At 37.5% G+C, this 21,354-nt stretch overlaps 1 protein-coding gene across 1 annotated transcript in view; it reads right to left on the bottom strand.

The window, feature by feature from the left end:
• LOC136872483 (retinoblastoma-like protein 1) overlaps nucleotides 1–21,354 on the bottom strand; it is a 158,224-nt gene that overhangs the window by 103,286 nt on the left and 33,584 nt on the right. The window contains exons 5-6 of the mRNA XM_067146289.2: nucleotides 17,332–17,492; nucleotides 13,045–13,180 (exon numbers count right to left, since the gene is read on the bottom strand). Coding sequence (XP_067002390.2) covers nucleotides 13,045–13,180; nucleotides 17,332–17,492 — 297 coding nt within the window. The remainder of the gene's footprint in view (nucleotides 1–13,044; nucleotides 13,181–17,331; nucleotides 17,493–21,354) is intronic.

The following is a 21,354-nucleotide window of genomic DNA, read 5'->3' as shown; positions in this document are numbered from 1 at the left end:
GCTCCACCACACTTCATAGATTCCACAAGAAGAAGGCATTAAAAATCATTTTCTCGATTGAATGATAATAAAAGTTCTGCTTCTGACAAATGAAATGTATTAAGAAGCTCAAGGACTACCCAAACATGGCTAAAATGACTTAAAAATGCTCCAAATATGACAGTCAAAATAAGACCGAATTATGCATTAAAATGACAAACAGAAAGCACTTATCTGTGATAAGAATCAGCACATTATCATCTAAAACCAGTTTGTTTTAATAGAAGAAGACTATTATATACGTTCTATTGTATGTTAACTTTCTTGTTCTTATCACTGTACTGTTTCTTCCTTTCCACTGGGATCTTTTTCCTTTTGTGTTTGTTCTGCGTTCCTAATTTTTTACCACCTGTATTTATCTTACGTTTCTTTTCCTTTCCGATATTTATCTATTATGTTTCTTCCCCTTCCCTGAATTTGACTAGACTGAAGATTTGTCAAGATGACCCCTCAGTGAGTGTTGAAGCCTGCACTCCTGATGAAGCTGGGAAGCAGAAACAAGCTGAATAGGCTGAGATGAGATGGACGTAAAAGAACTGGGATTAATGAGGATAGACCCATCTAACTGAAGATGGTGGTGTATGAAGATGTGGAGATTGTTCTTGTCCTTTGGTGTTTCCAAGTTTGTCCTTTTCTGCTCTTCCTGCTGCTCGCTCTTCCCACACTGACCTGTGATTGTGTATGTTCTATTACGTGTTTTTGTTGTTGTTGTTGTTGTTGTTGTTGTTGTCCCCCCTCTCTCTGTGCACATATATATAATGTATGACTTATTGGACACTTGTTTGTTCCTTCCGAAGTGTAATAATTTTGTTGTATCACTTTGCTGGCAACCTAGAGACAGTGGATCTCTAGTCGGCTCCCTTGTGCAGGGCATATGTACCAGGAAGGAGGAATACACATTAAAGAAGGACTTAGTATTGTAGTTTCCAGCTGCTGAAGCAACTTATATGAAACAAGAACCAATTACATCCTAGATTTCATGTCAGCAACCATACAAAGAATACTGTCTAAATACGGGAGTATTTGAGGGATTATAGAGTAGCATTAATCAACGTACTATATATGAGCATTCTACTAAACTGCAGCTTGAAAGGTGTTTTTGTCAACGTTCATACTAATGATGAGGAACACTAAATCTCATAAGGCTTTGTAGCTTAGAAGCATGAAAGCTGCAGATGTACACTTCTCTTACACAGTATCTATAGTATAGTGGTATTTGACTCAAGTGTATAAAGGCATTCATATAAATAACCATATGCCTGAGATGTTAAAACTGTAATCGTTTGACATGGTAGAGAATCACTCTAAAAGATATATGAAATACCTTAATTTATGTTGAAACACTGACCAAAATTATGGAACATAAGCAGTCTTATAACGAGTTACATCTAGAGTAGTAAAAAGCAAGCGAGCTTGGAACTTTACAGCTTTGGTAACATGGCATGGGACCTGGAGTTTTGCAAACAATCTGAGCCACAGGAACACGACTGTGTAGTTTGATGCCCAGGTTCTTAGATACCAGTCACTTAACATGATGAGTGGTTTGTATCTTCATTTATTTGTCCACACCATCTTGGTTAGTTTACTTTTTGCTCCACAGCAGAGACCATTGCTCAAGCGTATGTTTTCCTGTGTCCAGTGTGATGACTGCATGTTACGAGTTGTGTAGTGTGTGGCTTGGAAGATTATGATAATGACGTAGGGAGAGCGAGAAAGCTATGGCTCATTCCACGTTAAGAAAACAGTATTGCTCTTACAGGCCTACGAGTGAACATACCCCCTCTGAGACGCCCATAATTCCTCGTGATAAAGGGATATTACACTGTATTTTGTAATGTATTATGAAAGACAGTTAAAAGGATGAGGCATTTTTGCTCGTGAGATATTAAAATAACTATATAACATTTTATTTTTTATAAATACATTCGTAGGGAGGATGTACAATGGCGGAAACAGCCATCGCTTCGTTGCCTTCCTTCATTTGCCTTCTATGTTGCTCTGGTACAAGCATCTGTGAACCGCAGGCAGCTCACTTCTGTGGTGAAGTCATGTACAATGTACGTTTTTAGGCTGTAAATCAGTGCGTACTTGTCTTATGTTGAGTGATAGTTATGGGATAATCCTATGTGTGTGATTTGTTTCTTTAACATTAATACTGTGATCTTTTGTAGAGTCGTCTACAGTGCGTCTGTTTTCTGGCCTTTATATCAGTATGTACTTATCTTGTATTGAGTGAGTGTTATGTGATTAATTAGCCTACTTGTGTGATTTCTTTCATTTAACCGTGATTTCTTATATAGAGATGTCGTTTACTGTATTTATTTGTTGCGTGTGCATGTTTTCAGCCTTTATATCAGTGTAGAGGCCTAATTGTATTTTGTTGAGTGAGTGTTATGTGATTAGCCTACGTGTATAATTTCTTTAACATTAATAGTTATTTATTTGTGTTATGGGTGAGAATTGTGTTATGGGTGAGAACGTCCATAACAATAAGCAGGGAGAGATACTTAGGAAGAAACAAAAGCAAACTGTGCTTAACGTACTTCATTACCTTTCTCAAAAGAATCCAGATAAAAATCTCAGCTGGGTGGTTAAAGAAACTGCTGAAGCAACAGCCATTTCTGAGAGGACTGTTTATAAAGTGCGATCAGCAGCCACTACAGGGCCTTTGGTTTCTCAGATTAAAACAAGAGAACGTAAAGCACCACGGAAAGACAGCAGGTCAGTCAAGTTCAATGATTTTGTTTGCAGTGGTGTAAGGCGTAAGGTGCACAAGTTTTTCCTTAAAAACCAACCTCAGACCTTGCAGCAAGTCCTACAGTTTGTGAATATGATAAAGACCTTCCCTAGTTAAAAAACAACAACTTTGTATCGTTTGTTGAGAGACATGGGTTTCCAGTACGAAAAGAAAGGGAATTCAGCTCGTTTGACGGAAAGAGAGGACATTATTCTTGGCGTCACAAGTATCTGTCAGTAGTTAATAAATACTGAGATGAGGGAAGGAACATCTTTTACTGTAATGAGTCGTGGGGAGTTCTTTTACATGCCAGTAAATCTACCGACATGAGGCTGAAGTATTTGAGCACCTTCAAATACCACCGGACTGAGCCAGGATCGAGCTTGCCAATTTGGGGTCAGAAGGCCAGCGCCTCAACAGTCTGAGCCATTCAGCCCGCCTGGGGAAATTTATTAAATGCAATCAAATGCATCCTTCACCCTTCGAGCCCATAAAAAAAAAAATTCTCCGCCGATTTACCTTACACTTCAGTGCTGAGGTTTTTTATGTGCCGTAGTTCACCTCTGATTCTGTACAAACCAAAAATAGCCCCTGTAAACTCCCTGTCCCCTTTAGTTCTTACAAATAATTTGCAGCTTAGTTTATTCCACTTGTTATGTTGAAGTTAAATATTGAATTTCACAGATTTATGTGCCGCCGTTTCCCCATGATTGTGTTGCGCAGAGCTGTTCGATATGGCAACCCTGTTGTCATAAGAGCAATGCTGTTTTCTTAACGTGGAATGAACCACAGTGTCAGTGCATAGTCCACTTCTGTCAAATAACACCAAGAGGTCTGCTCGAGGCTTGAACGTCCTTATCCAAGGAATGAATCACCATTAACAGTGTCATATGCCCCTACTCCATATGAACACTGTGTGGGGGAGTATAGAACTGAACCCAAGCTTTAGACATGTAATCTAGTGACTGGAATTGTATACCACCACGTATCCTAATCGACTGGCAAACGTTATGATAGTGATTTTTTTCCACCAACGGAATTCAAGCAGACTGACAATGGTATCAGACCATAAAGACTAAATGCCGAAATGATCACAGCGACCAAGCAAGCTACACGCATGTGACTTCTATGTAGAAAATTTCGAACACTTTGATTGGGAATCAAATTATTACCTACTTACAATAAATATGGTTATTTAAATTTTAAATGGAGCAGTGGGAATGTAGTTTTAGGACAGGGATTTCCCTACCAAAAATACTGTGCATGTGCTTCCATAGAATTGTACAAATGTACATTGTTGTGAATAGTTCCTCAAAATTTCATGATGAATGTTATTTTAATATGTTCAATTATTGGACGAGTATCTAATATGACAATAAATGAAGAAAATCTGTGCAGAAATTGAACAATACACACAAGCCCATGTATTATTATATACCAGAAAAAATATAAATAAATAAATTAATTAAACACACCTCTGTCTTATGTTCTTGATAAGTTATTTGCAAGTTATTGCAATGTGTAAAGTTACAAAATAATTGGGAATACTGATCATACTGTAACTATTTTAAAATGTACTTCCAGATGTGAAGTCTGGACTGCAAGAGATACAGTCTGGTGCAGTCAACATGGCCCAGTTGGAAAGTCGATAGCAATGCGACTCCAGCTAGCACATGTTTAAATACAATATGAAAATGATGCATCCAGCATATATAGAACTGATTCTGATTAACAATTTTTTCTCATGAAATCTTCAAATGCAGTGTAAACAATGAAAAAAAAAAAAACAACTACAAATTCATCCACAACCTTTACCAAAGCCTTGTAATAGGGACATCTAGAATAAACCAAAATACCCATACAAGCTTAAGAAAGAACTATTCCCCACATAATTACAGCCAGTGACAAAATTAACAAAGAACAAAATTATGTTCAGTATCAGCTCCTATAAAGAATACTTAGTTCATGGCAGGAAGAATAGTATGACCAAGAGAAACAATACTGGTCACATTCAGGTTAATAACAATAATAACAATAATAATAATAATAATAATAATAATAATAATAATAATAATAATAATAATAATAATAATAATAATAATAATAATAATAATTAGCCATCAGAAATTTTTTGCAAGTTATAATTTTCATTACTTTTAATAAACTCATATGGCTCACATCTTTACATAGAAAATTAACTGTAGCTGCTAGGTGAATAGTAAAGAACAGAATCACAGTACTATGGTACTCAAAGTTATTACCATCACTATTATCAGAAAAGGAAATGAATCACAAAATCATGCCAAGATTCTCACAATGCAGAAATATTTTAATAAGTCCAAATTCTATTGAAATATTAAGACTAAGATGTGTACTGCATTTAAAAACAATATACACTTTTTTAAATTAGGGAAATGCTGTTTAAAAAAATATAAAATAAATTTAGGCATTTTTCATTGTCTGACAGAAAAATATTATAAAAACATGGCATTCCAGAGAGCATTTGAAGAGAACAGGGGAAAAAAAAAAAAGAGTGCAGCATATTAAAACCTCCTGTACAAATTTTCTACTGAAAAGCAAAAACTCTTAATCACCACTGAAAAGTAAATCATCTGCCAAAGGGCAAGAATATAACATAAAATATACTTTTTGATTTATAACTTTAGATTTACAAGGGAATATACATATCTTACTATTTTCAGGGGGCCTCTAAAGATCCGACATGCTGTTTCATAATTTATACATGTCTACCAGTCACAATTACAAGGCACTACTGAATAACCCATTTAAAGTGAAATAAGAAACCAAAGCGAGTTTCAAATAATTCTGTCAGTGTTCCTTTGGTCAGGTACACTGTTAACCTTTCGTATTTACTGGGTGCGGGAAGTGGGGGGGGGGGGCAGCAAGTGATTTCAATGTTGTTACAATTATGACTGAAGGGCCAAATACAGAACATTATAATGAACTTGGCAAACTGCCACTTAGAAGGCAATAGTTGAGGAATGTATTTCAGAATACAGAGGAGACCACAATGTTTGTTGCAAATAAATTTTATGGGTGTTCCAGCTCACTTAGAGGCAGGAATGTGGTCCCTACACATTTTCATGATAATTTCTCCACTATATATTTCTACCTTTCAGTAGCTCTCTACTCTGTTTCCTCTTCCAGTTAAAAATAATTTTAATTCAAGTATATTTAAGGAGTGTTAATCTTCCAAACATCACAACTGTTTACTGTGCTCATCAATTAAAAGAATAGCAGAATAGGATAGAACCAAACTTTGTGCCTGATGCCCTCTTTCAACTTCCTGTGAGGCAAGTCTGTCTTGCGATTAATTTAAGACAACAGGTGGATTTCGCAGAGACGGAAATAAAAGTGGTGTTTACATTCATCTGAAAGTAGGAGGAAGAGAATCCTGAAGGAACGTGGCTGCATTTACTCTGAAATGTACATTTCTACACAAAATTAAGTTACGAATCAGGCAATTCTCTTAAACTCGCTCTTTGTATTCCTATCCAGATCATTATTTGATAGATTTTGTTGAATACAGGTGATCTAAAAATATATAAAGAAATTTTAGGTCAGACAGGTTACACCCATCATTTCTCCATTACAACAGGCGGGTATGAGTATAATTGAGCCTTTTCCAATCTCTTCTTCCTCTTTTTTCTGTCTGTCTTGTACCACTCGGGTGGGGTCAGCTTTTCCAGTAACACTCCTCCAGTAACTTATCTTGTACTCTATTTTCATCAGCATTTGTACTGTTTGGGCCCTTCGTGATACAGGTTTTCTATCTTAATTTAAGTTTGCCCAGAACTGCCTGGCCGCCTACTACCTGCCTCTTTATTCTGTGTGCCGCATGATCTTCTGGTCTTTGCAGAAGTTGATCGAACCATTTTGGTTAATTTTCTCTGTTTCATAGAGATTAGTGTTACTCTCAGAGATTGGGGATGGTGTCTAGGAATTTTATCTACGTTACTCCATGGGCTCATCAGAGCATCCTCATCTCAGCTACATGAAGTTTCTATTCATCTTTATAGCCCAGCACTCCGAACCATATAGAATGGCTGGACTGAAAACCATTTTGTAGACTGTGCCCTTCGAGTGAAGAGGGACCTTCCTGTCAGATTGGTGGTGGTGATTATTGTTTTAAGAGGAAGTACAACTAGGCAACCATCCTCTATATAACACTAATCAGAGAGAAAAAATGGAAGGGATCCGACTCTTCGAAAAATGAAGATATCGGTCAAAGAAAGACAAGGGCCAAGAAGGGCGTGAAAAAGAAAGACTCCCTAGCCCTCGCAAACCTAATAGTGTCAGGGTCGGAAAATAACAAGAGTTGACCAAGAGAGGTCGGATAGGATAGATGATAGCAATACCAGGACTCAGCTAAGGGCCCCGTGGTCGCCAACCCACACTCCCAAGTTCAGAGCCGCTGGGGCCTCTTTTAGTCGCCTCTTACGACAGGCAGGGGTTACTGTGGGTGTTATTCTACCGCCCCCACCCACATGGGGACTTCCTGTCACACAGAGCACTGGTAGCTATTTGCCACTTCACCCAGCCACTGTTGACCCCGATTGCCAATATCTTTGTCGATGTCTGCATTATCCTGTATCACTGATCCAAGATATTTGAAGATACTGGTTTTTGCTACCTCCAAATTCCCTATCTTCAAATCAGCCTGACCATCACGATCACTCATGGAGAAAATACAGTGGAGATACTCCGTTTTAGTACTGCTTATCCTGAGCCCATTTCTTTCTAACACATCCTGCCAAGTGTTCAGCTTCTGCTGTGGTATCAAGCTTTCACCCACAAGCACGTCATCTGCAAATAGCATGCTCTATACGGCGACATCTTGAATGTGTTTTGTTAGTTCGTCCATAACGATGAACAGGTGCAGGTTGAGAGCTGACCCGTGATGCAGGCCCACCTTTGGAGCTTCTCACAGTCATCTGGCTTTTTTGGTATATACTGTATCTTGAATAAATTTAATATACTGATACGGGGCCCGCCTGGTGGCCATGGTCGTTAGGGTGTTGAAGTCTAAATGGTCCGACACAATGGTTAGCCAGTTCAAGTCCCGTTGGTCAAAAAATATTTTCACCGTCAGAATGTTGGCTGGCAAGGTAGGGGAGGTGGTGGCATATAATTTCTAATCACTAGATTGCGTGCCAAAAGCCTAGATTAAATTCCAAACCTTTCCGCAGTGCTTATTTGGAGTGAAGGCACAAGACACTGTTGATGGTGATTTGTCCATCGGATGGGGACGTAAATCTTTTAGCAGACCCCTTGTAGTTATTCGACAGGAGAAGGCTATATGCCGACACCAGGTTTCACCCTCTCCCTACCTTACAATCTCATCATCCCACATTAAGACGCGAAGGTTGCCTACTGGCGTCAAATAATAAGATCTGCACTAGGCAAGCCAAACATGTTCTTGGACACTTCCGGCACTAAAAGTCATACAATAAATAATAACTTATAAGGGACCCTTTCGCCCTCCAGAAGAGATCATGTGGCACTCTATCACAGACCTTTTCAAGATCTATGAAAATCATACAGAGCTCTTTCCAATACAATCAGTACTTCTCCATCAAGATGGAGTGAAGATGGTGCCAGTTGTGGTTATACCAGGCATTAACTGATTTTCTGTTATTTGGGTCTCTTCTCTTAGTCTCCCAGTTTCAAGGCAACACTTACAAACATCACCCACCTGTAATTTCCACAATCCTGAGCATCCCCTTTAGTAATATATATATATTGGTATAATGATACTTCTCCATTCCTTCGGAATCTTCTCACTATTCATGACCTTATGGAAGAGAATAGTGAACCACTGAATTCCCTTCTCAAGACTTTTCCATCCTTCAATGGGTAAGTCATCAGGTTCTGACGCTTCACTGACCTTGATGCTCTTTATGATCCTTTCAACTCCTACAACAGCAACAGGACATGTTAGACCCTGATTATCAGGAAGATCTTCACAGGGTTCTTTAGGGTTCACCTCATTTAGCAGTTGGTGGAAATATGACTTGCAGGATCACTTTATTTCATCTGCCTTAATCGAAACAATGTTCTTTCCATCTTTAATGCACCTTTTATGCATAATAACCCTTTTAGATCTTTCCCACGCCTTAGCAAGCCTAAAGATATCACTTACACAGCTTCATTTCTACTTTTTCCGAGAACAGGGAGTAGCTTATATTTTTTGCAATATTGGTGACTTTATTGGCTTCACTTTTTGCTTCCTTGTATTTAGTGTGATCCTGGGAGTCTCCTGACAACTGCCAGTTCTTGAAGCATATTTTCTTTTCTTTAACTTTCTGTTGCACTTCCTCAGACAACCTAAAAGGTTTCCTTTCTTACGATGGCTTTTCCATTCGTTTGACCAAGGAGTCTTTTGGCAGATTCTGTAACAAATGAGGACAAACGGCACCACGGTTGCCCCCCATCTGTGGCTTCTTCTTGATAACATTGCAAAACGCCCAAGTTGCAAACGTCTTCTCGGAGTCTAGTCACTAAATGGGGGCCGATGACCTTAGATGTTAGGCCCCTTTAAACAAGAAGCATCATCATTATCAGAAGCACATATCTCTTCAGTCCTGAAGCTCTCCTTTTTTAAAATAATAATGTTATTGTTTTTATGTCCCACTAACTACTTTTTGACGTTTTCGGAGACGCCGAGGTGCCAAAATTTTGTTCAGCAGTTCTTTTATGTGCCAGTAAATCTACCGACACGAGGCTGACGTATTTCAGCACCTTCAATTACCACCGGATTGAGCCTGGATCGAACCTGCCAAGTTTGGGTCAGAAGGCCAGCGCCTCAGCCGTCTGAGCTACTTAGCCCGGCTTTCCTTTTATTTCATGTCAGCAACTAGGAGTCTATGTTGGGCAGTAAGACATTCTCCAGGAATAACTTTGCAATTTTCAACATTTTCTAACCTTTCCCTTCTGGCTAAAATGTAAAATTTGGGAAGAAACTCCTCCACTTTTATAGATTACCAACGGGTCATCCTTTTTTCTAGAAAAAGATATTCAGCAACAACATGTCATATGCTCGGGCTGTTTGAAGAATCTGGTCTCCTCCTTCATTTTCTGTAGCATATCAAAACCCTCCATGTACCTTTTGAAGCTGAACCTATGTCTACTGTTTCCAACGACCTATGTGCCCATTCAGATATCTGGCTCAACAGGTCTTCACTGGGTGGAATATTCTGGAACAAACATTGTCCAGAACTCCTCTTCGGTTTCCAGATCACTACCAGCTTGTGGAGCATACATAGTAATGATGTTCAAAGATTCATTATCTACCATGAGTTTGATGGCTAAGATTTGTCACTCATTGTCTTCACTGCTAATCTGTTCTAATCAATTCCAATCTGTTCAATCCAGTTTTTGTTGCAAACTTGCATTCCTATCGGCAAAGTCCTTTTAGACTAGTTTTTCTTTGATATCTCTAGGTTTTACACTTGGAATATTGCCTGGAACAATGTGAGAAATGTACAGTGATACGAGTCCTATCAGAGACGCTGTCTTCACACGATTACTTTACTTCAGTCTACCCAGGTCTACTGTTTCCAACAAACTGGTCCTAAAACCAAGATGACAGCAAATTTTTCCTCATTCGGTATTTTGTCTCAGTTAAGTCTTCTGGAGACATGACAGGAGTAACGTTATTTTGATTGCTTGGAGTCTACAGTGGTCTTGTGCTCTCTTCGTACGTCAAGTGTGGTACCAGAAAGATTATACAGAGTAACCTTGATGGCCACGAGAAAAGAATTGTTCCTCAGCAGGTGACGTACACAATAGCAAAACAGTTGTCCTGCTTGTATTCTTCTGTCTAACTTGTGTTCGAGGTGCTGGAAGAGACACAGTTGCAGAAGTATTTGAAATGATGATTAGCAATTGTTTGTTCCTTTCCATTACCCAAGTTTTATATATATATATTTATTTATTTATTTAGGGTTAAGTATTTGAAATTGCTGATGATGTTCAGTACCATCCATCCAAATTTTGCTCATCAAAGAGCAAACTTTGCTTGCACTTCAGCTTTAGACATCTGCTACAACACTGTATCACTAGGAAAATATAAAGCATCTGTAGTCTTATCCTATCTTCGGACATCCTTCTTCGTAGTGATGGAGCGTAGTGGTAATGGACAATATCCTTGCAACACTGTACTCTTCGTATCAAATCACTGCAACTTGGCCTCTATAATAATTCTTCGTTTCTTGTTAGAAGTATTGGACACTGGCAATAATCTCTCTTCAGGTAGTGTTTTCTGTCTCAGACTTCCCCAGATGTACTTGCATGATATATGATCGTATACATTCCCAATGTCAAGAGAACACAAATATTTTCTCATTTCTTCCCCAATGCTTCTAGAGGAGTACCGTATTTACTTGCATTTATCTAGCACATTACTTCTGAAAATTTGGGTTTAAAAATAGAGGTTTGAGGTGTATGGTGGAAATTAGTAAAATCAGAATCAGAATTAAAATACTTAAAAAAAAAATGAAGTCTCACGATTCTGCATAATAGACTGCATGTTTGGTAACAAGTTATTAAATATTAACAAAGACATTAAAGTTTGTAAGATTCCATTCATAGTCGAATATGCTCTCCTGGCGTTTCCACTTCCCCTTCATGAACTGGGCTATCCAGCCACAGTTCACCTTCAGCTCTGTACGGTTGATACTCTGCTCTGATGTTATTTTATATACTTTAAATTGTAGCATTTTGTGTGAAACACCGTATTTATTAAAGCAAACTTTTTATGTACTGAAGCAGTTTATTTTGGACCACAGGAAACTTTCCACTTTTTGGCCCCCCGGTATGCTTCTCTTGATTTGCTGGCATTTTCAAGAACAACTTTCTGCTTTCCCCAGTAGCACAAACAAAGTTCTCAGCCTGCAGCACAAGTAAAGTATTTCTCTGCCAAATGAATCACTCGAATTTTAAAACCTGCCACAAAACTTGAATACCTCTCTGCAACTCACCTGTACGCAAAAGTCTTGCAGCAAGTTACCATAATGCAATACACTGGACTATCTTATACCGAATATCTCACTGATACTGTATAAGTAAACTGAAAATGGAACCAGTTCAACGGTGTTATATTTGATCTACCTCATCATTTATGAACTTCATCGTATAGATCCGTACTGACACAGTTAAAACTAAGAAACAATGTTAGGCCTAACATTGTTTCTTAAGACCCCAAGATCCAGAATTACCTACCTTTCACCAAATAAAGAGCGAGAGCTGCTGCGACAACGGTAAGGCAAGGATTGCAGGAGGCAGTTCGACCTCAAGCTGAGAGCAGGCAGGCAGCTGGAGGATGTACCTTGTCGTATTTATACTGACACTTGAAGAAAAACCGATGAGAGATAAACAGGGATTGTCTCCCTTAATTCCATATAAAAAAGTTAAGGTGCTTGACAAACGCAAGTAAATACGGTATTCTGGTAGCAAGACTAAGTTTACATGTTAGGGGAAACTTTCTTAGGCGCTACACATTAACTTCAAGAATGGATTCACTAAGCCAATAATAGCTACTAATTTTTGCATAAACAACAAGAGATATTTATGTAACACAGAATGTAGCTTCCCCACAGGTGTCATCCTTTCAATCTCTTGATTCCTTAGAAGAATATCACACTGACTAAACCAATTTGCAGTATTCCTTCAATTCAATAATAAATCAGAGACATAAGGTTATGTCACTACAACAAGAACGTGTATTAAATTCTTAATAAGCCCATTACACTCCTTTTTCAACATTTTATAGTAAATCACAATACTTAAAATTTCCATCAAACCATTTAACATTATAAATGATCGGTATGTATTTGTTAGGTTATTAACATGGAGGCTGTTTGGATCCTCAGACAGTACCACCAAAGATTATGCTGTTATGGGGAAACCGCAAAAACTGATGGCAACGCTAAAATTAGCTGTACTAGGCAAATGAGGAGCAAGGTAGTTTGCTATTGCTTTCACCAATATCTGATCTAAATGACTAAAATGTTTACATTTTGCAGTACTATAAAAGATGAGAAAGAGTAATAGCCAACACATATTTTTAAGTACATTTTCTGATACTGAACCTTCTTCAAGGAAATTGCAAAGACAGAATGTACCAAAACACACTACACACATATGAATTTTCTACTGGACAATCCAACAACAAGATTTATAACAAATACTCATGCATCCATGACTACTAGAAGCATATTTAAAACAGGTATCAAAGGAGTACTTACCTAAAAATATCCGCTCATCAAAATCACCAACACTCAAAACATACTCTTCATATGTTCTGTTGATAGCCTTACAATTTGCATCAAAATAACTGGGTTCTAAAATACCACTTAAAGTCGCTGCATCCCCTCGTAAAATCTGAAAATGGATTATGAAGAAATCTTAAATATGAAGAAAAGCTTTTTGATACATCAAACTTGAAGTAGCAATGTTATGCTACAAATTAGGGGAAGGACAGTCTGGCAGACCATCTTACGATGTGAAATCGAACATAAACCAATGGTGTTATACTTAAGCCTTCATACAGGAAAAGTTTTGCTCACTGACATTTGACAGTTGTCACAGGTTTTTGAAGACAACAGCATAGTGATCAATGTTGGATGGTGACAGCAATTAAAATGACAAGCCACAATTTAAGTGCCCCTGCAGAGGAACCATCCCATTAAGAAATGAGTACTCCTAAAAACTCAAGTAGCAAAAACAGGGTCTAGACCAAGTCTCAACACATTGCTTCCACTTGCTAGCACCAGACTGTTCAATTTAATCTTTCTTATCTGACCAGCCTTCATCTGCTCCTTCTGTCTGACACCAACAGTATATTTGTATCGAGTTATCTCATTTTCATGCCTTTCATCATAAAGCCAATATGTTAATTCTAAGATAGATCACAACTCTTCCCTTTTCTCCCATGATTAGGTCACATGGAACTCATAACCCGGTAGTTACGACTCTTCAAACAAGTTACTCCAAGGCCATTAAAAAAAATGATTACATCAGGGGTACTGTGAATAGAAATGAGTACTGGCTTCAAGGTATAGTAAACAATGTTGGCAAAGTTGGAATTTAGCAGATTTTATTTTATGAGGATTCATAAATGTTTAACAGGAACAAGAAGACCAACAAATGTCAATGTGACTGAACAAGACACTATACCTATACACTATCTCAACCTGGGAGTCAACAATAACTCCAGCCACACACAAGTTGCAGTACTACTCACATGAAGCAGCAAGATCAATAGATAAATTTGAATAACCCGTAATTAACATGCTAAGAAAAGAATATAACATTTAAACAATCTCCAGAATAAATCAAGAATATATTCAATATAATTTTGAAGATTAACGTACTCATCAATTTAATCGCAGGAACTAAATCCCGTTCACAGCATCATAATCACTACTAGAGTTGTGTTTATTACAATCCATTCAATGGTATCCTCTACTAGCTGTGGTCTGTGCCCCACATTTTTTTCCTCCGTCTCAATGACCTTTTTTTTTTTTTCCGTCCATTCCAGCAACTGTTTTCTTTCTTCCACAAGGATGGAAGTTTTGTTGTTATGCGTGACATGGCCCTTTACATGGCTCCACAGACTTTAAATGAACAATGGTATAGGGATTATCAGGTTAACTTAAAACTTGCACAATTGCAATGCGCCATCTACCCAATACACCGCACAAGTTTCTAACACGCTGTTGGATGGCATTAAAGAAGTCTCAACTTTATGCTGTTCAATTCATAAAGGATTCCCTTCCCGTTCAAATACTTAATCATATTCACTTTTCTCCACGATTAGTTCCGCAGTTTCTCAATTCTAACCGAATGATAAGGCGAATTGGTTTCAAGATTAGAGAGATTATTAACAAAGCATTCTTTGAATAGTCTCCATTCATTTCCTCGTGATACGTCTTTTATGGAGTTAGGTTCGAAACACTAACTCTCCTTCCACAAAACCTTTATCACTGTTGATGAGTAATTATTAAACATTTCCCCTTCCATGAAGGATTATTCAATATTATTAAATATTTTGTATGATAAGATTGAACGGAAGTGAATGCAAATTGGGGTTATGTCAAGTGGAAGCAGTGGTGAAGTCTGAAGCAATGACACTGAATGAAAGTTGAGGTTCTGTAGTATCAGCAGAGGTTATAAAGCAATGAGAATAGGGTTAGGCTTAATTACAGTATTTCCAACTAGCACGAGAATGTTTTGTATGTTAATAAGATTGAGTGAACCGTCGATGAAAGTTGAGGTTTTGAAGTAAAAGCCAGTGAAACGTTGCACTAAATTCTGAACATAAAAATAAAGACCAACAACCAATTTTCACCATGATGGTTTTACATGTGTTTTTCTTTACAGCTAATATGAGGTATGGCAAAACAGAGTTTAAAACTTGGAATGGTCCTCACAGGATCAAGTTGTAGTTTCTGAGAAAATAAAATGAGGCCTTACTTTGAGATTAGTTCCAATTTATTTTCTAAAAATACTATGAGGAAATAATCCATTTTAACCAAGATTTAGTTTTCCATCACCTCAAAGGTAGGAGCAGAATTTAGCACAACTCTTTGACAGTGGGTGCTACTGAGGCAACATTTTGATCAAGTGTCAAACTAGCACGTAACTGTCATTCAATGCAATCCGTCAGTTTTGACCAACAGTAAAATTTAAATCCGTGCACGTACCTAAACAAAGTCTAACTCCTAATGCAGACCAAATTATTCTACACACACAAATGCACACGGTCCAATCCCTTATGCTAAGCAAGCCAATAATTTGACATTCTACGCAAAATTCACTACCAAAATATTAATGACATTATCCAATATCCATCATAAAACTGAACTGCCACATACCATTTGGGAATATCATGCAGAATGTTTATACATGTACAGGAATTCTTGAATTTGAAGAAACCTTAGAAAGAACTCTAATACGCTGTTTAAATGTAGAAACACGTAACTTCGTACATACACCGAACATCTTAAACAGGATCAAATGGCTGCAAGAATTTACAGTTCACGGTACAAAAAATTTGGTCCTCAAAGCCTTGAAAGGTTCATTATCCCTATTCAGAAATCATTTATATAGTCATAAATAGAGCCCGGATTTCCATGCAAATGCACGTTTTTAAATAAGCTAGCTACACTTCTCAAACTTTGCAAATAATCGTTTTACGGCTTAACAATTCCAAATAACCATTCTTTTTCCATGCATGTTTGCATGTTTTGGCTTTTTTCGGAGAAAATTCATGCATAATGCATATTTGGAAGATTTTGGATTTAATAGCGCATATTTGGATGTTTAATATTGCATAATATGACTTTTATTCTGACTTTGATGCATATATAATATTAACTTGCATCATAGTGCATTTTCTGAATGTTAGTTTGCAGAATTTGGGACAATTTTTCACGTTGTAGGCTACAGTATGTCTATTACTGAGAGACAGAGAGAATGTATTCCTGGCATCCTATGTGACAACCATAGTTAGTAGCCTACATACGGTACAGGTCCTACAGTATAATGCAATTAACCAAACACTTTCTTATCTGTTGCTTGAGTAAACAATGACTTAAGTCGGAAGGCCCCACGTCAAAATCTATTTCTTAGAAATAAGGTGTCCCAGTTTTACAGTTGTACATTGCTATAAATTGAACCGTAAATTGTGCATTAATCATTGACGGCTCATTTTTCGTCTGTTAGACGAACAAAAGAAACCTTGTATCGCAATTCTGTGGCGCCGCGTTGCTGGGATAGCAGCTTACAAATTCTGGTTTTTCATTGAACCCTCTACCGTTATCATCCTGGAATGTCCTACCCGGAACACTCAATCGTCACACGTCTGTGTTATCGCAGCAAGCAATCATTACCACTTATTGAGGACATTCAAATGTGTCTGCAATCAACGCAAGGAGAAGCAGCTGCCGCAGATAGAGATAAGTTGAACAAACTAATTCGTTCAAATCCTGATTTTGAATTCGTCGAGCTTATAAAAGACGTATTGTGGTGAAAATGCAAAAGACGTACAATTTGACCTCACTTTGTCCAAATGTCTTCATTGAATTATGCATCTATCACTTCTCGTGACGTAAAAAGATAATTTTCTGTGCTTAAGTATGTGCTGAATGATAAACGGATGAGCTTAAATCAAGACAATTTGGAGAAATTAGGGCAGTTTTTGTTCATGTTTCAAAAGGAACTGAATTTTGATAGTGCATATTTTCCAGTTTATTGTGCATGTTTTGCCACATGATAGTGCATGAATGCATGCATATTTTGAGATTTGATAGTGCATGGAAATCCGGGCTCTAGTCATAAATGTATATAGTATATTTTGTCCTCAAGGGCAACCTCCTTATGGGGGAAGTGTTTATTCTTTCTTTTCGGAATTTTCAGTCCTAAGAGGGTGTTGATCAATCCCGTTGAGTGTGTTCTCACTTTGGGGTTTCAAAATATGGTAATCCTATGTTAACATTAATAGAAAAAGAAACACATGAATATAAATTTACCTTTTTATCAAATAATTTCCTTATATGACTTTTCCAACAATACTCCTTGATTCCTTTGGCTTCCACAGCAATTCCGTCATGTGACTGACACAAGTGATCAATAATACATGGAGGTTCCGTGGGTTTCACATAATCTGGAGAATAGAAGTCGCTTGGAAGACCTACGAAAATACAGAAATTTACAAGAGAAACACAGATTATCACCGACCATTTTCATATTTTAACGTTTGAAAAAAAACATCTAAAAATATACAGAAAGGAATATAACTAATAACAAACAGTTCCTGAAGCAGCTCATAGAGCACCAGTGTTATGTCCCTCCTTTCTAATTATGGAACATGAAGCTTCAAGATGAAGCCTGTAAAAAAAACAACTATCCTCATTGGTGCTGTGAAGCTGGTGGTAATTTTTAAAGAGGAAGTACAAGGTTCCTTTATTAACACTAATCAGAGGAAAAATAAAGCAGGCGGGACCTTTGAAGAATGAAAATATTGATGCAAAAGAAAGGGAAGGGCATGAGAATGAAAGGCCTCGCAAAACTAATACCATCAGGGTTGGAAGAGAACAAGAGTTGACCAAGGGGGGTTGTAGATAGGAAACATGATAGTGAGAAGCCTGGCAAAAGCCAGACTCCTACGGAAACTGTGGTCACCAATCTACGCTCCCAAGTCAATGAGAGCCCCTGGTCCCGCTTATAGTCGCCTCTTACAGGGGATGTCATGGATGTATTCTATTACCCCTATCTACAGGGGGTCAAGAAATGTGTGTATGGAGATAGGTCTGGTCCACAGCAAGGGCATTCTGATAATGATCATTAGACCACATCACCATTCTATTTATCTTCCTTGCCACACCAAATCTCTCGTTAGTGATAGTGGTGGTTATTATTGTTTTAAGACAGCATAAGAGGTTATCATTTTCTCTAGTCTAATTAAATAGAAAAGAGTCCAATCCCTCCAGAATAAATAAATAATCAATCAATCAATCTAGGCTGCCTGTGTGTCAATTTCAGTATAAATATTACATTTTATTCTACCACATGGTAGAGAACAGAGCTCTGTCAGGTGATCTATGGCAAGGTTTCAATTAATTTTTTGGGGTAAAAATTAAATGTGTTACCAGAGATCATTTACATGTTGATGTACAACATCGAGTGCCAAATGGACATCCTTCCATAATAATAAGTGGAGATCAAGTCACTCATCAATGACAATGTCAAGCTCTGTGGCTAAATGGTTAGCACGCTGGCCTGTGGTCCAACAGATCCCAGGTTTGATTCCCAGCCAGGTTGGGTATTTTAACTTTCATTAGTTGATTCCTCTGGCTTCGGGGCTGGGTGTTTGTGCCATCTTCAGCATTATAATTCATCTTAGGTAGGGCCCCATATTCACACACGTGCAGGTCGCCGTAAGGCGTCAATTCAAATAACCTGTACCAGGGCTCTCCAGAGGCCACAAGCCATTATCATTTTTATTTATTTATTTATTTTTTTTTTGCTAGGGGCTTTACGATAAGCCATTATTTATCAATGGCAATCTTTGATTTCTCTGAATGACCCCCTCAAAGAATACCAGGAATCAATAATTCACATTCCCATTTTGGGTAATCTATAATTGTTTCCTTTTTATTCAACATGCATTCTTACAAAACTTAACAAAATTGTTGAAGTTCAGAAACTTAAACTAAAGTTAAGTCAATGCCATACCCTCTAGTACTCTAATGCTTTAGGTGTAATACAGCTTGTGTCTCTCTCTTCACCTACAGTCTAGTAAGCAGTAGTCTACAATGCTTTGTGACATTTAATGGACCAGCATTGGAATTATGCCTTACAGATTAGTGTGATATTATTATAATATTTAGAGCATAAAAGTGACATAACAAAGACTGAGATCAGGTTTCGACACGCTTGTCACTCACCAATAATGAAATTCAATGATGGTGATGTTAGTGAGATTTTGTGAAATAATGAGCAGTTAACACTGGAATAGGAAACCACTGATTTTTGCCACCAGTTTCTGCTGTAGTGGCACTGTTGCATTTTCGATGAATTCAAATTCTGCTCTGTACTTCTGTCAATTAGTCAACAGAAAGCATGTTTACCTCAATTCACGGTAGATTCATACAATATCATATTTTCCAAGATATTACCATTCAAGGGGAAAATTTGTGGAATTGAAATTGCTGCTTTCATTTTTTGTTATGTCCTAAAAGCTGTAACTTTCACAACAGAGCACAGTGCTCCTGGCTATAAATCAAGGAAGTTAGAACAAGTGTTGTCCTATGCAAATGGTGAATGGTCACAGAAACTTACATTTAGTGCAAGAGGTAAAGGCAAAAAACCATGGGAACCAGATCAAAACAAATTTCTGGTAAATTACCTCAATCCAATAGGAGCTTGATGAATCGTTACTTTTGGTTTCACAGTTGCTTTATGCCAGAGGTGCGAGAACACTCAGTTACGAAGGATCTGGTGCGGAAATCAGTAATCTGAATCTTTTTTGAGCAGGGCGATGATTTATAGTCAAATTGGAAGAAGTACTCTGTGCTATAGAGCGTTCCAACCTTAAAATGCAGTACATCAGTAATGGGATAATTCTGTCTCTTTCCTTCTCCCATGTTTTGTCAGTAGCGCTGTCCTACTCTAATGCAGCCAAGTATCCATAAATCAAAATGTTATTGGTTACAATAGGTGAATATCGTGTTATGTACAGAATTTCAAGGCGCATTTGATGCCATTAACAAAAAAAATTCAATACCATGAATGTTTATTGATGTGAATATATATCACATAACGTTTAAAGAAGATTTGGTACTAGTTTCGACACTCATTACGCGTCATCAGCCAACGAATCAATTGAGCTACTCGGCCTCCAATATTGCTCTCTTCATTAGCCCAGCTCCTCCCCTTTCAACATCTGTGCCATCACGCTGCTCAAGGTGAGTTCGCCTCTTTTCCCTTATGTTTCTTTTGGCTATGTACATTTATATCACGCCTAATTTGGCTTTCAATCTTTTCGTCAAGTCTCCACGTTTCCATACTGAACTGGGAATCGTGACGTTGATTCAAATTATGATCTTTACACGACCACATTGTTGGCTTCGAAACCACCTGAATTAAGCCTGTTAATTACCGCAATTTAAGAGAACAAGTTTTATTCTACCCAATGATAACATATGTTATGTTCTATGCACCTCAAGCTGGACTATTCTTTTGTTTATCAAGACTCAACAACTGGGATACCTTCTCAAAATTTTTATATTTTACGGTCAGACGCACCTCATCATGTCGACTGGTTATAATCTAACAGTGACTTTATAGGTGCTTGTTATGTGTTTTAGATGGTCATACGCACCATACCCTCATCATTTTAACGTTACATTTAAAATTTGCCTTAGTAGGTTTAGTAGGTGCATTCAAGGATTGTATATAGATACACCTTATGTTCTACAAACCTCAAGCTGGACTATTTTCTCGTGTATCATACACTAACAATTGTGTTACCTTCTTTGTTTTGCTTTCAGTGTTTTAACTTGTTACAATTTAACTTTTAACATTAATCCTTGTATTTGCTGTCATGTGTTTTATATTTTAACTAGTCATAGTTTAACATTTGTCTTGTAGGTGCTATCATGTGTTATATATTGCTATTTGATAAGTTGTATTTTGCTCAATTGATTCGTTGGCTGATGATGACGCGCAATGAGCGTCGAAACTATTACCAATCTTCTTTCAACGTTATGTGATATATATTCACATCAATACACATCCATGGAATTGAAAAGGTGGACCTTTAACATGTTCATTTTACTGTAGAACTTATCATCTCATAACTCCTTTTTTAAAATCTTTTTTTAAATTTTACTAATCTTTTCACTCCTCGTAAAGAAACATTTCAGCTCGATATAGATAAGTTTATTTTTAAATTTAAATGATAACAAAATGCAGTATGTGTGTTTATTTTCAGTCATGTTCAGGGATTTTTATGTGCAGGCACGAAAAAGTCAGTCGCTGAGTAGTGTCTT

The sequence above is a fragment of the Anabrus simplex genome, chromosome 4, assembly GCF_040414725.1.
Source record: "Anabrus simplex isolate iqAnaSimp1 chromosome 4, ASM4041472v1, whole genome shotgun sequence".
In the NCBI taxonomy this organism is placed as follows: domain Eukaryota; kingdom Metazoa; phylum Arthropoda; class Insecta; order Orthoptera; family Tettigoniidae; genus Anabrus; species Anabrus simplex.
The sequence above is the reverse complement of the archived record's forward strand: the minus strand, read 5'-3'. Positions and strand labels throughout refer to the sequence as shown.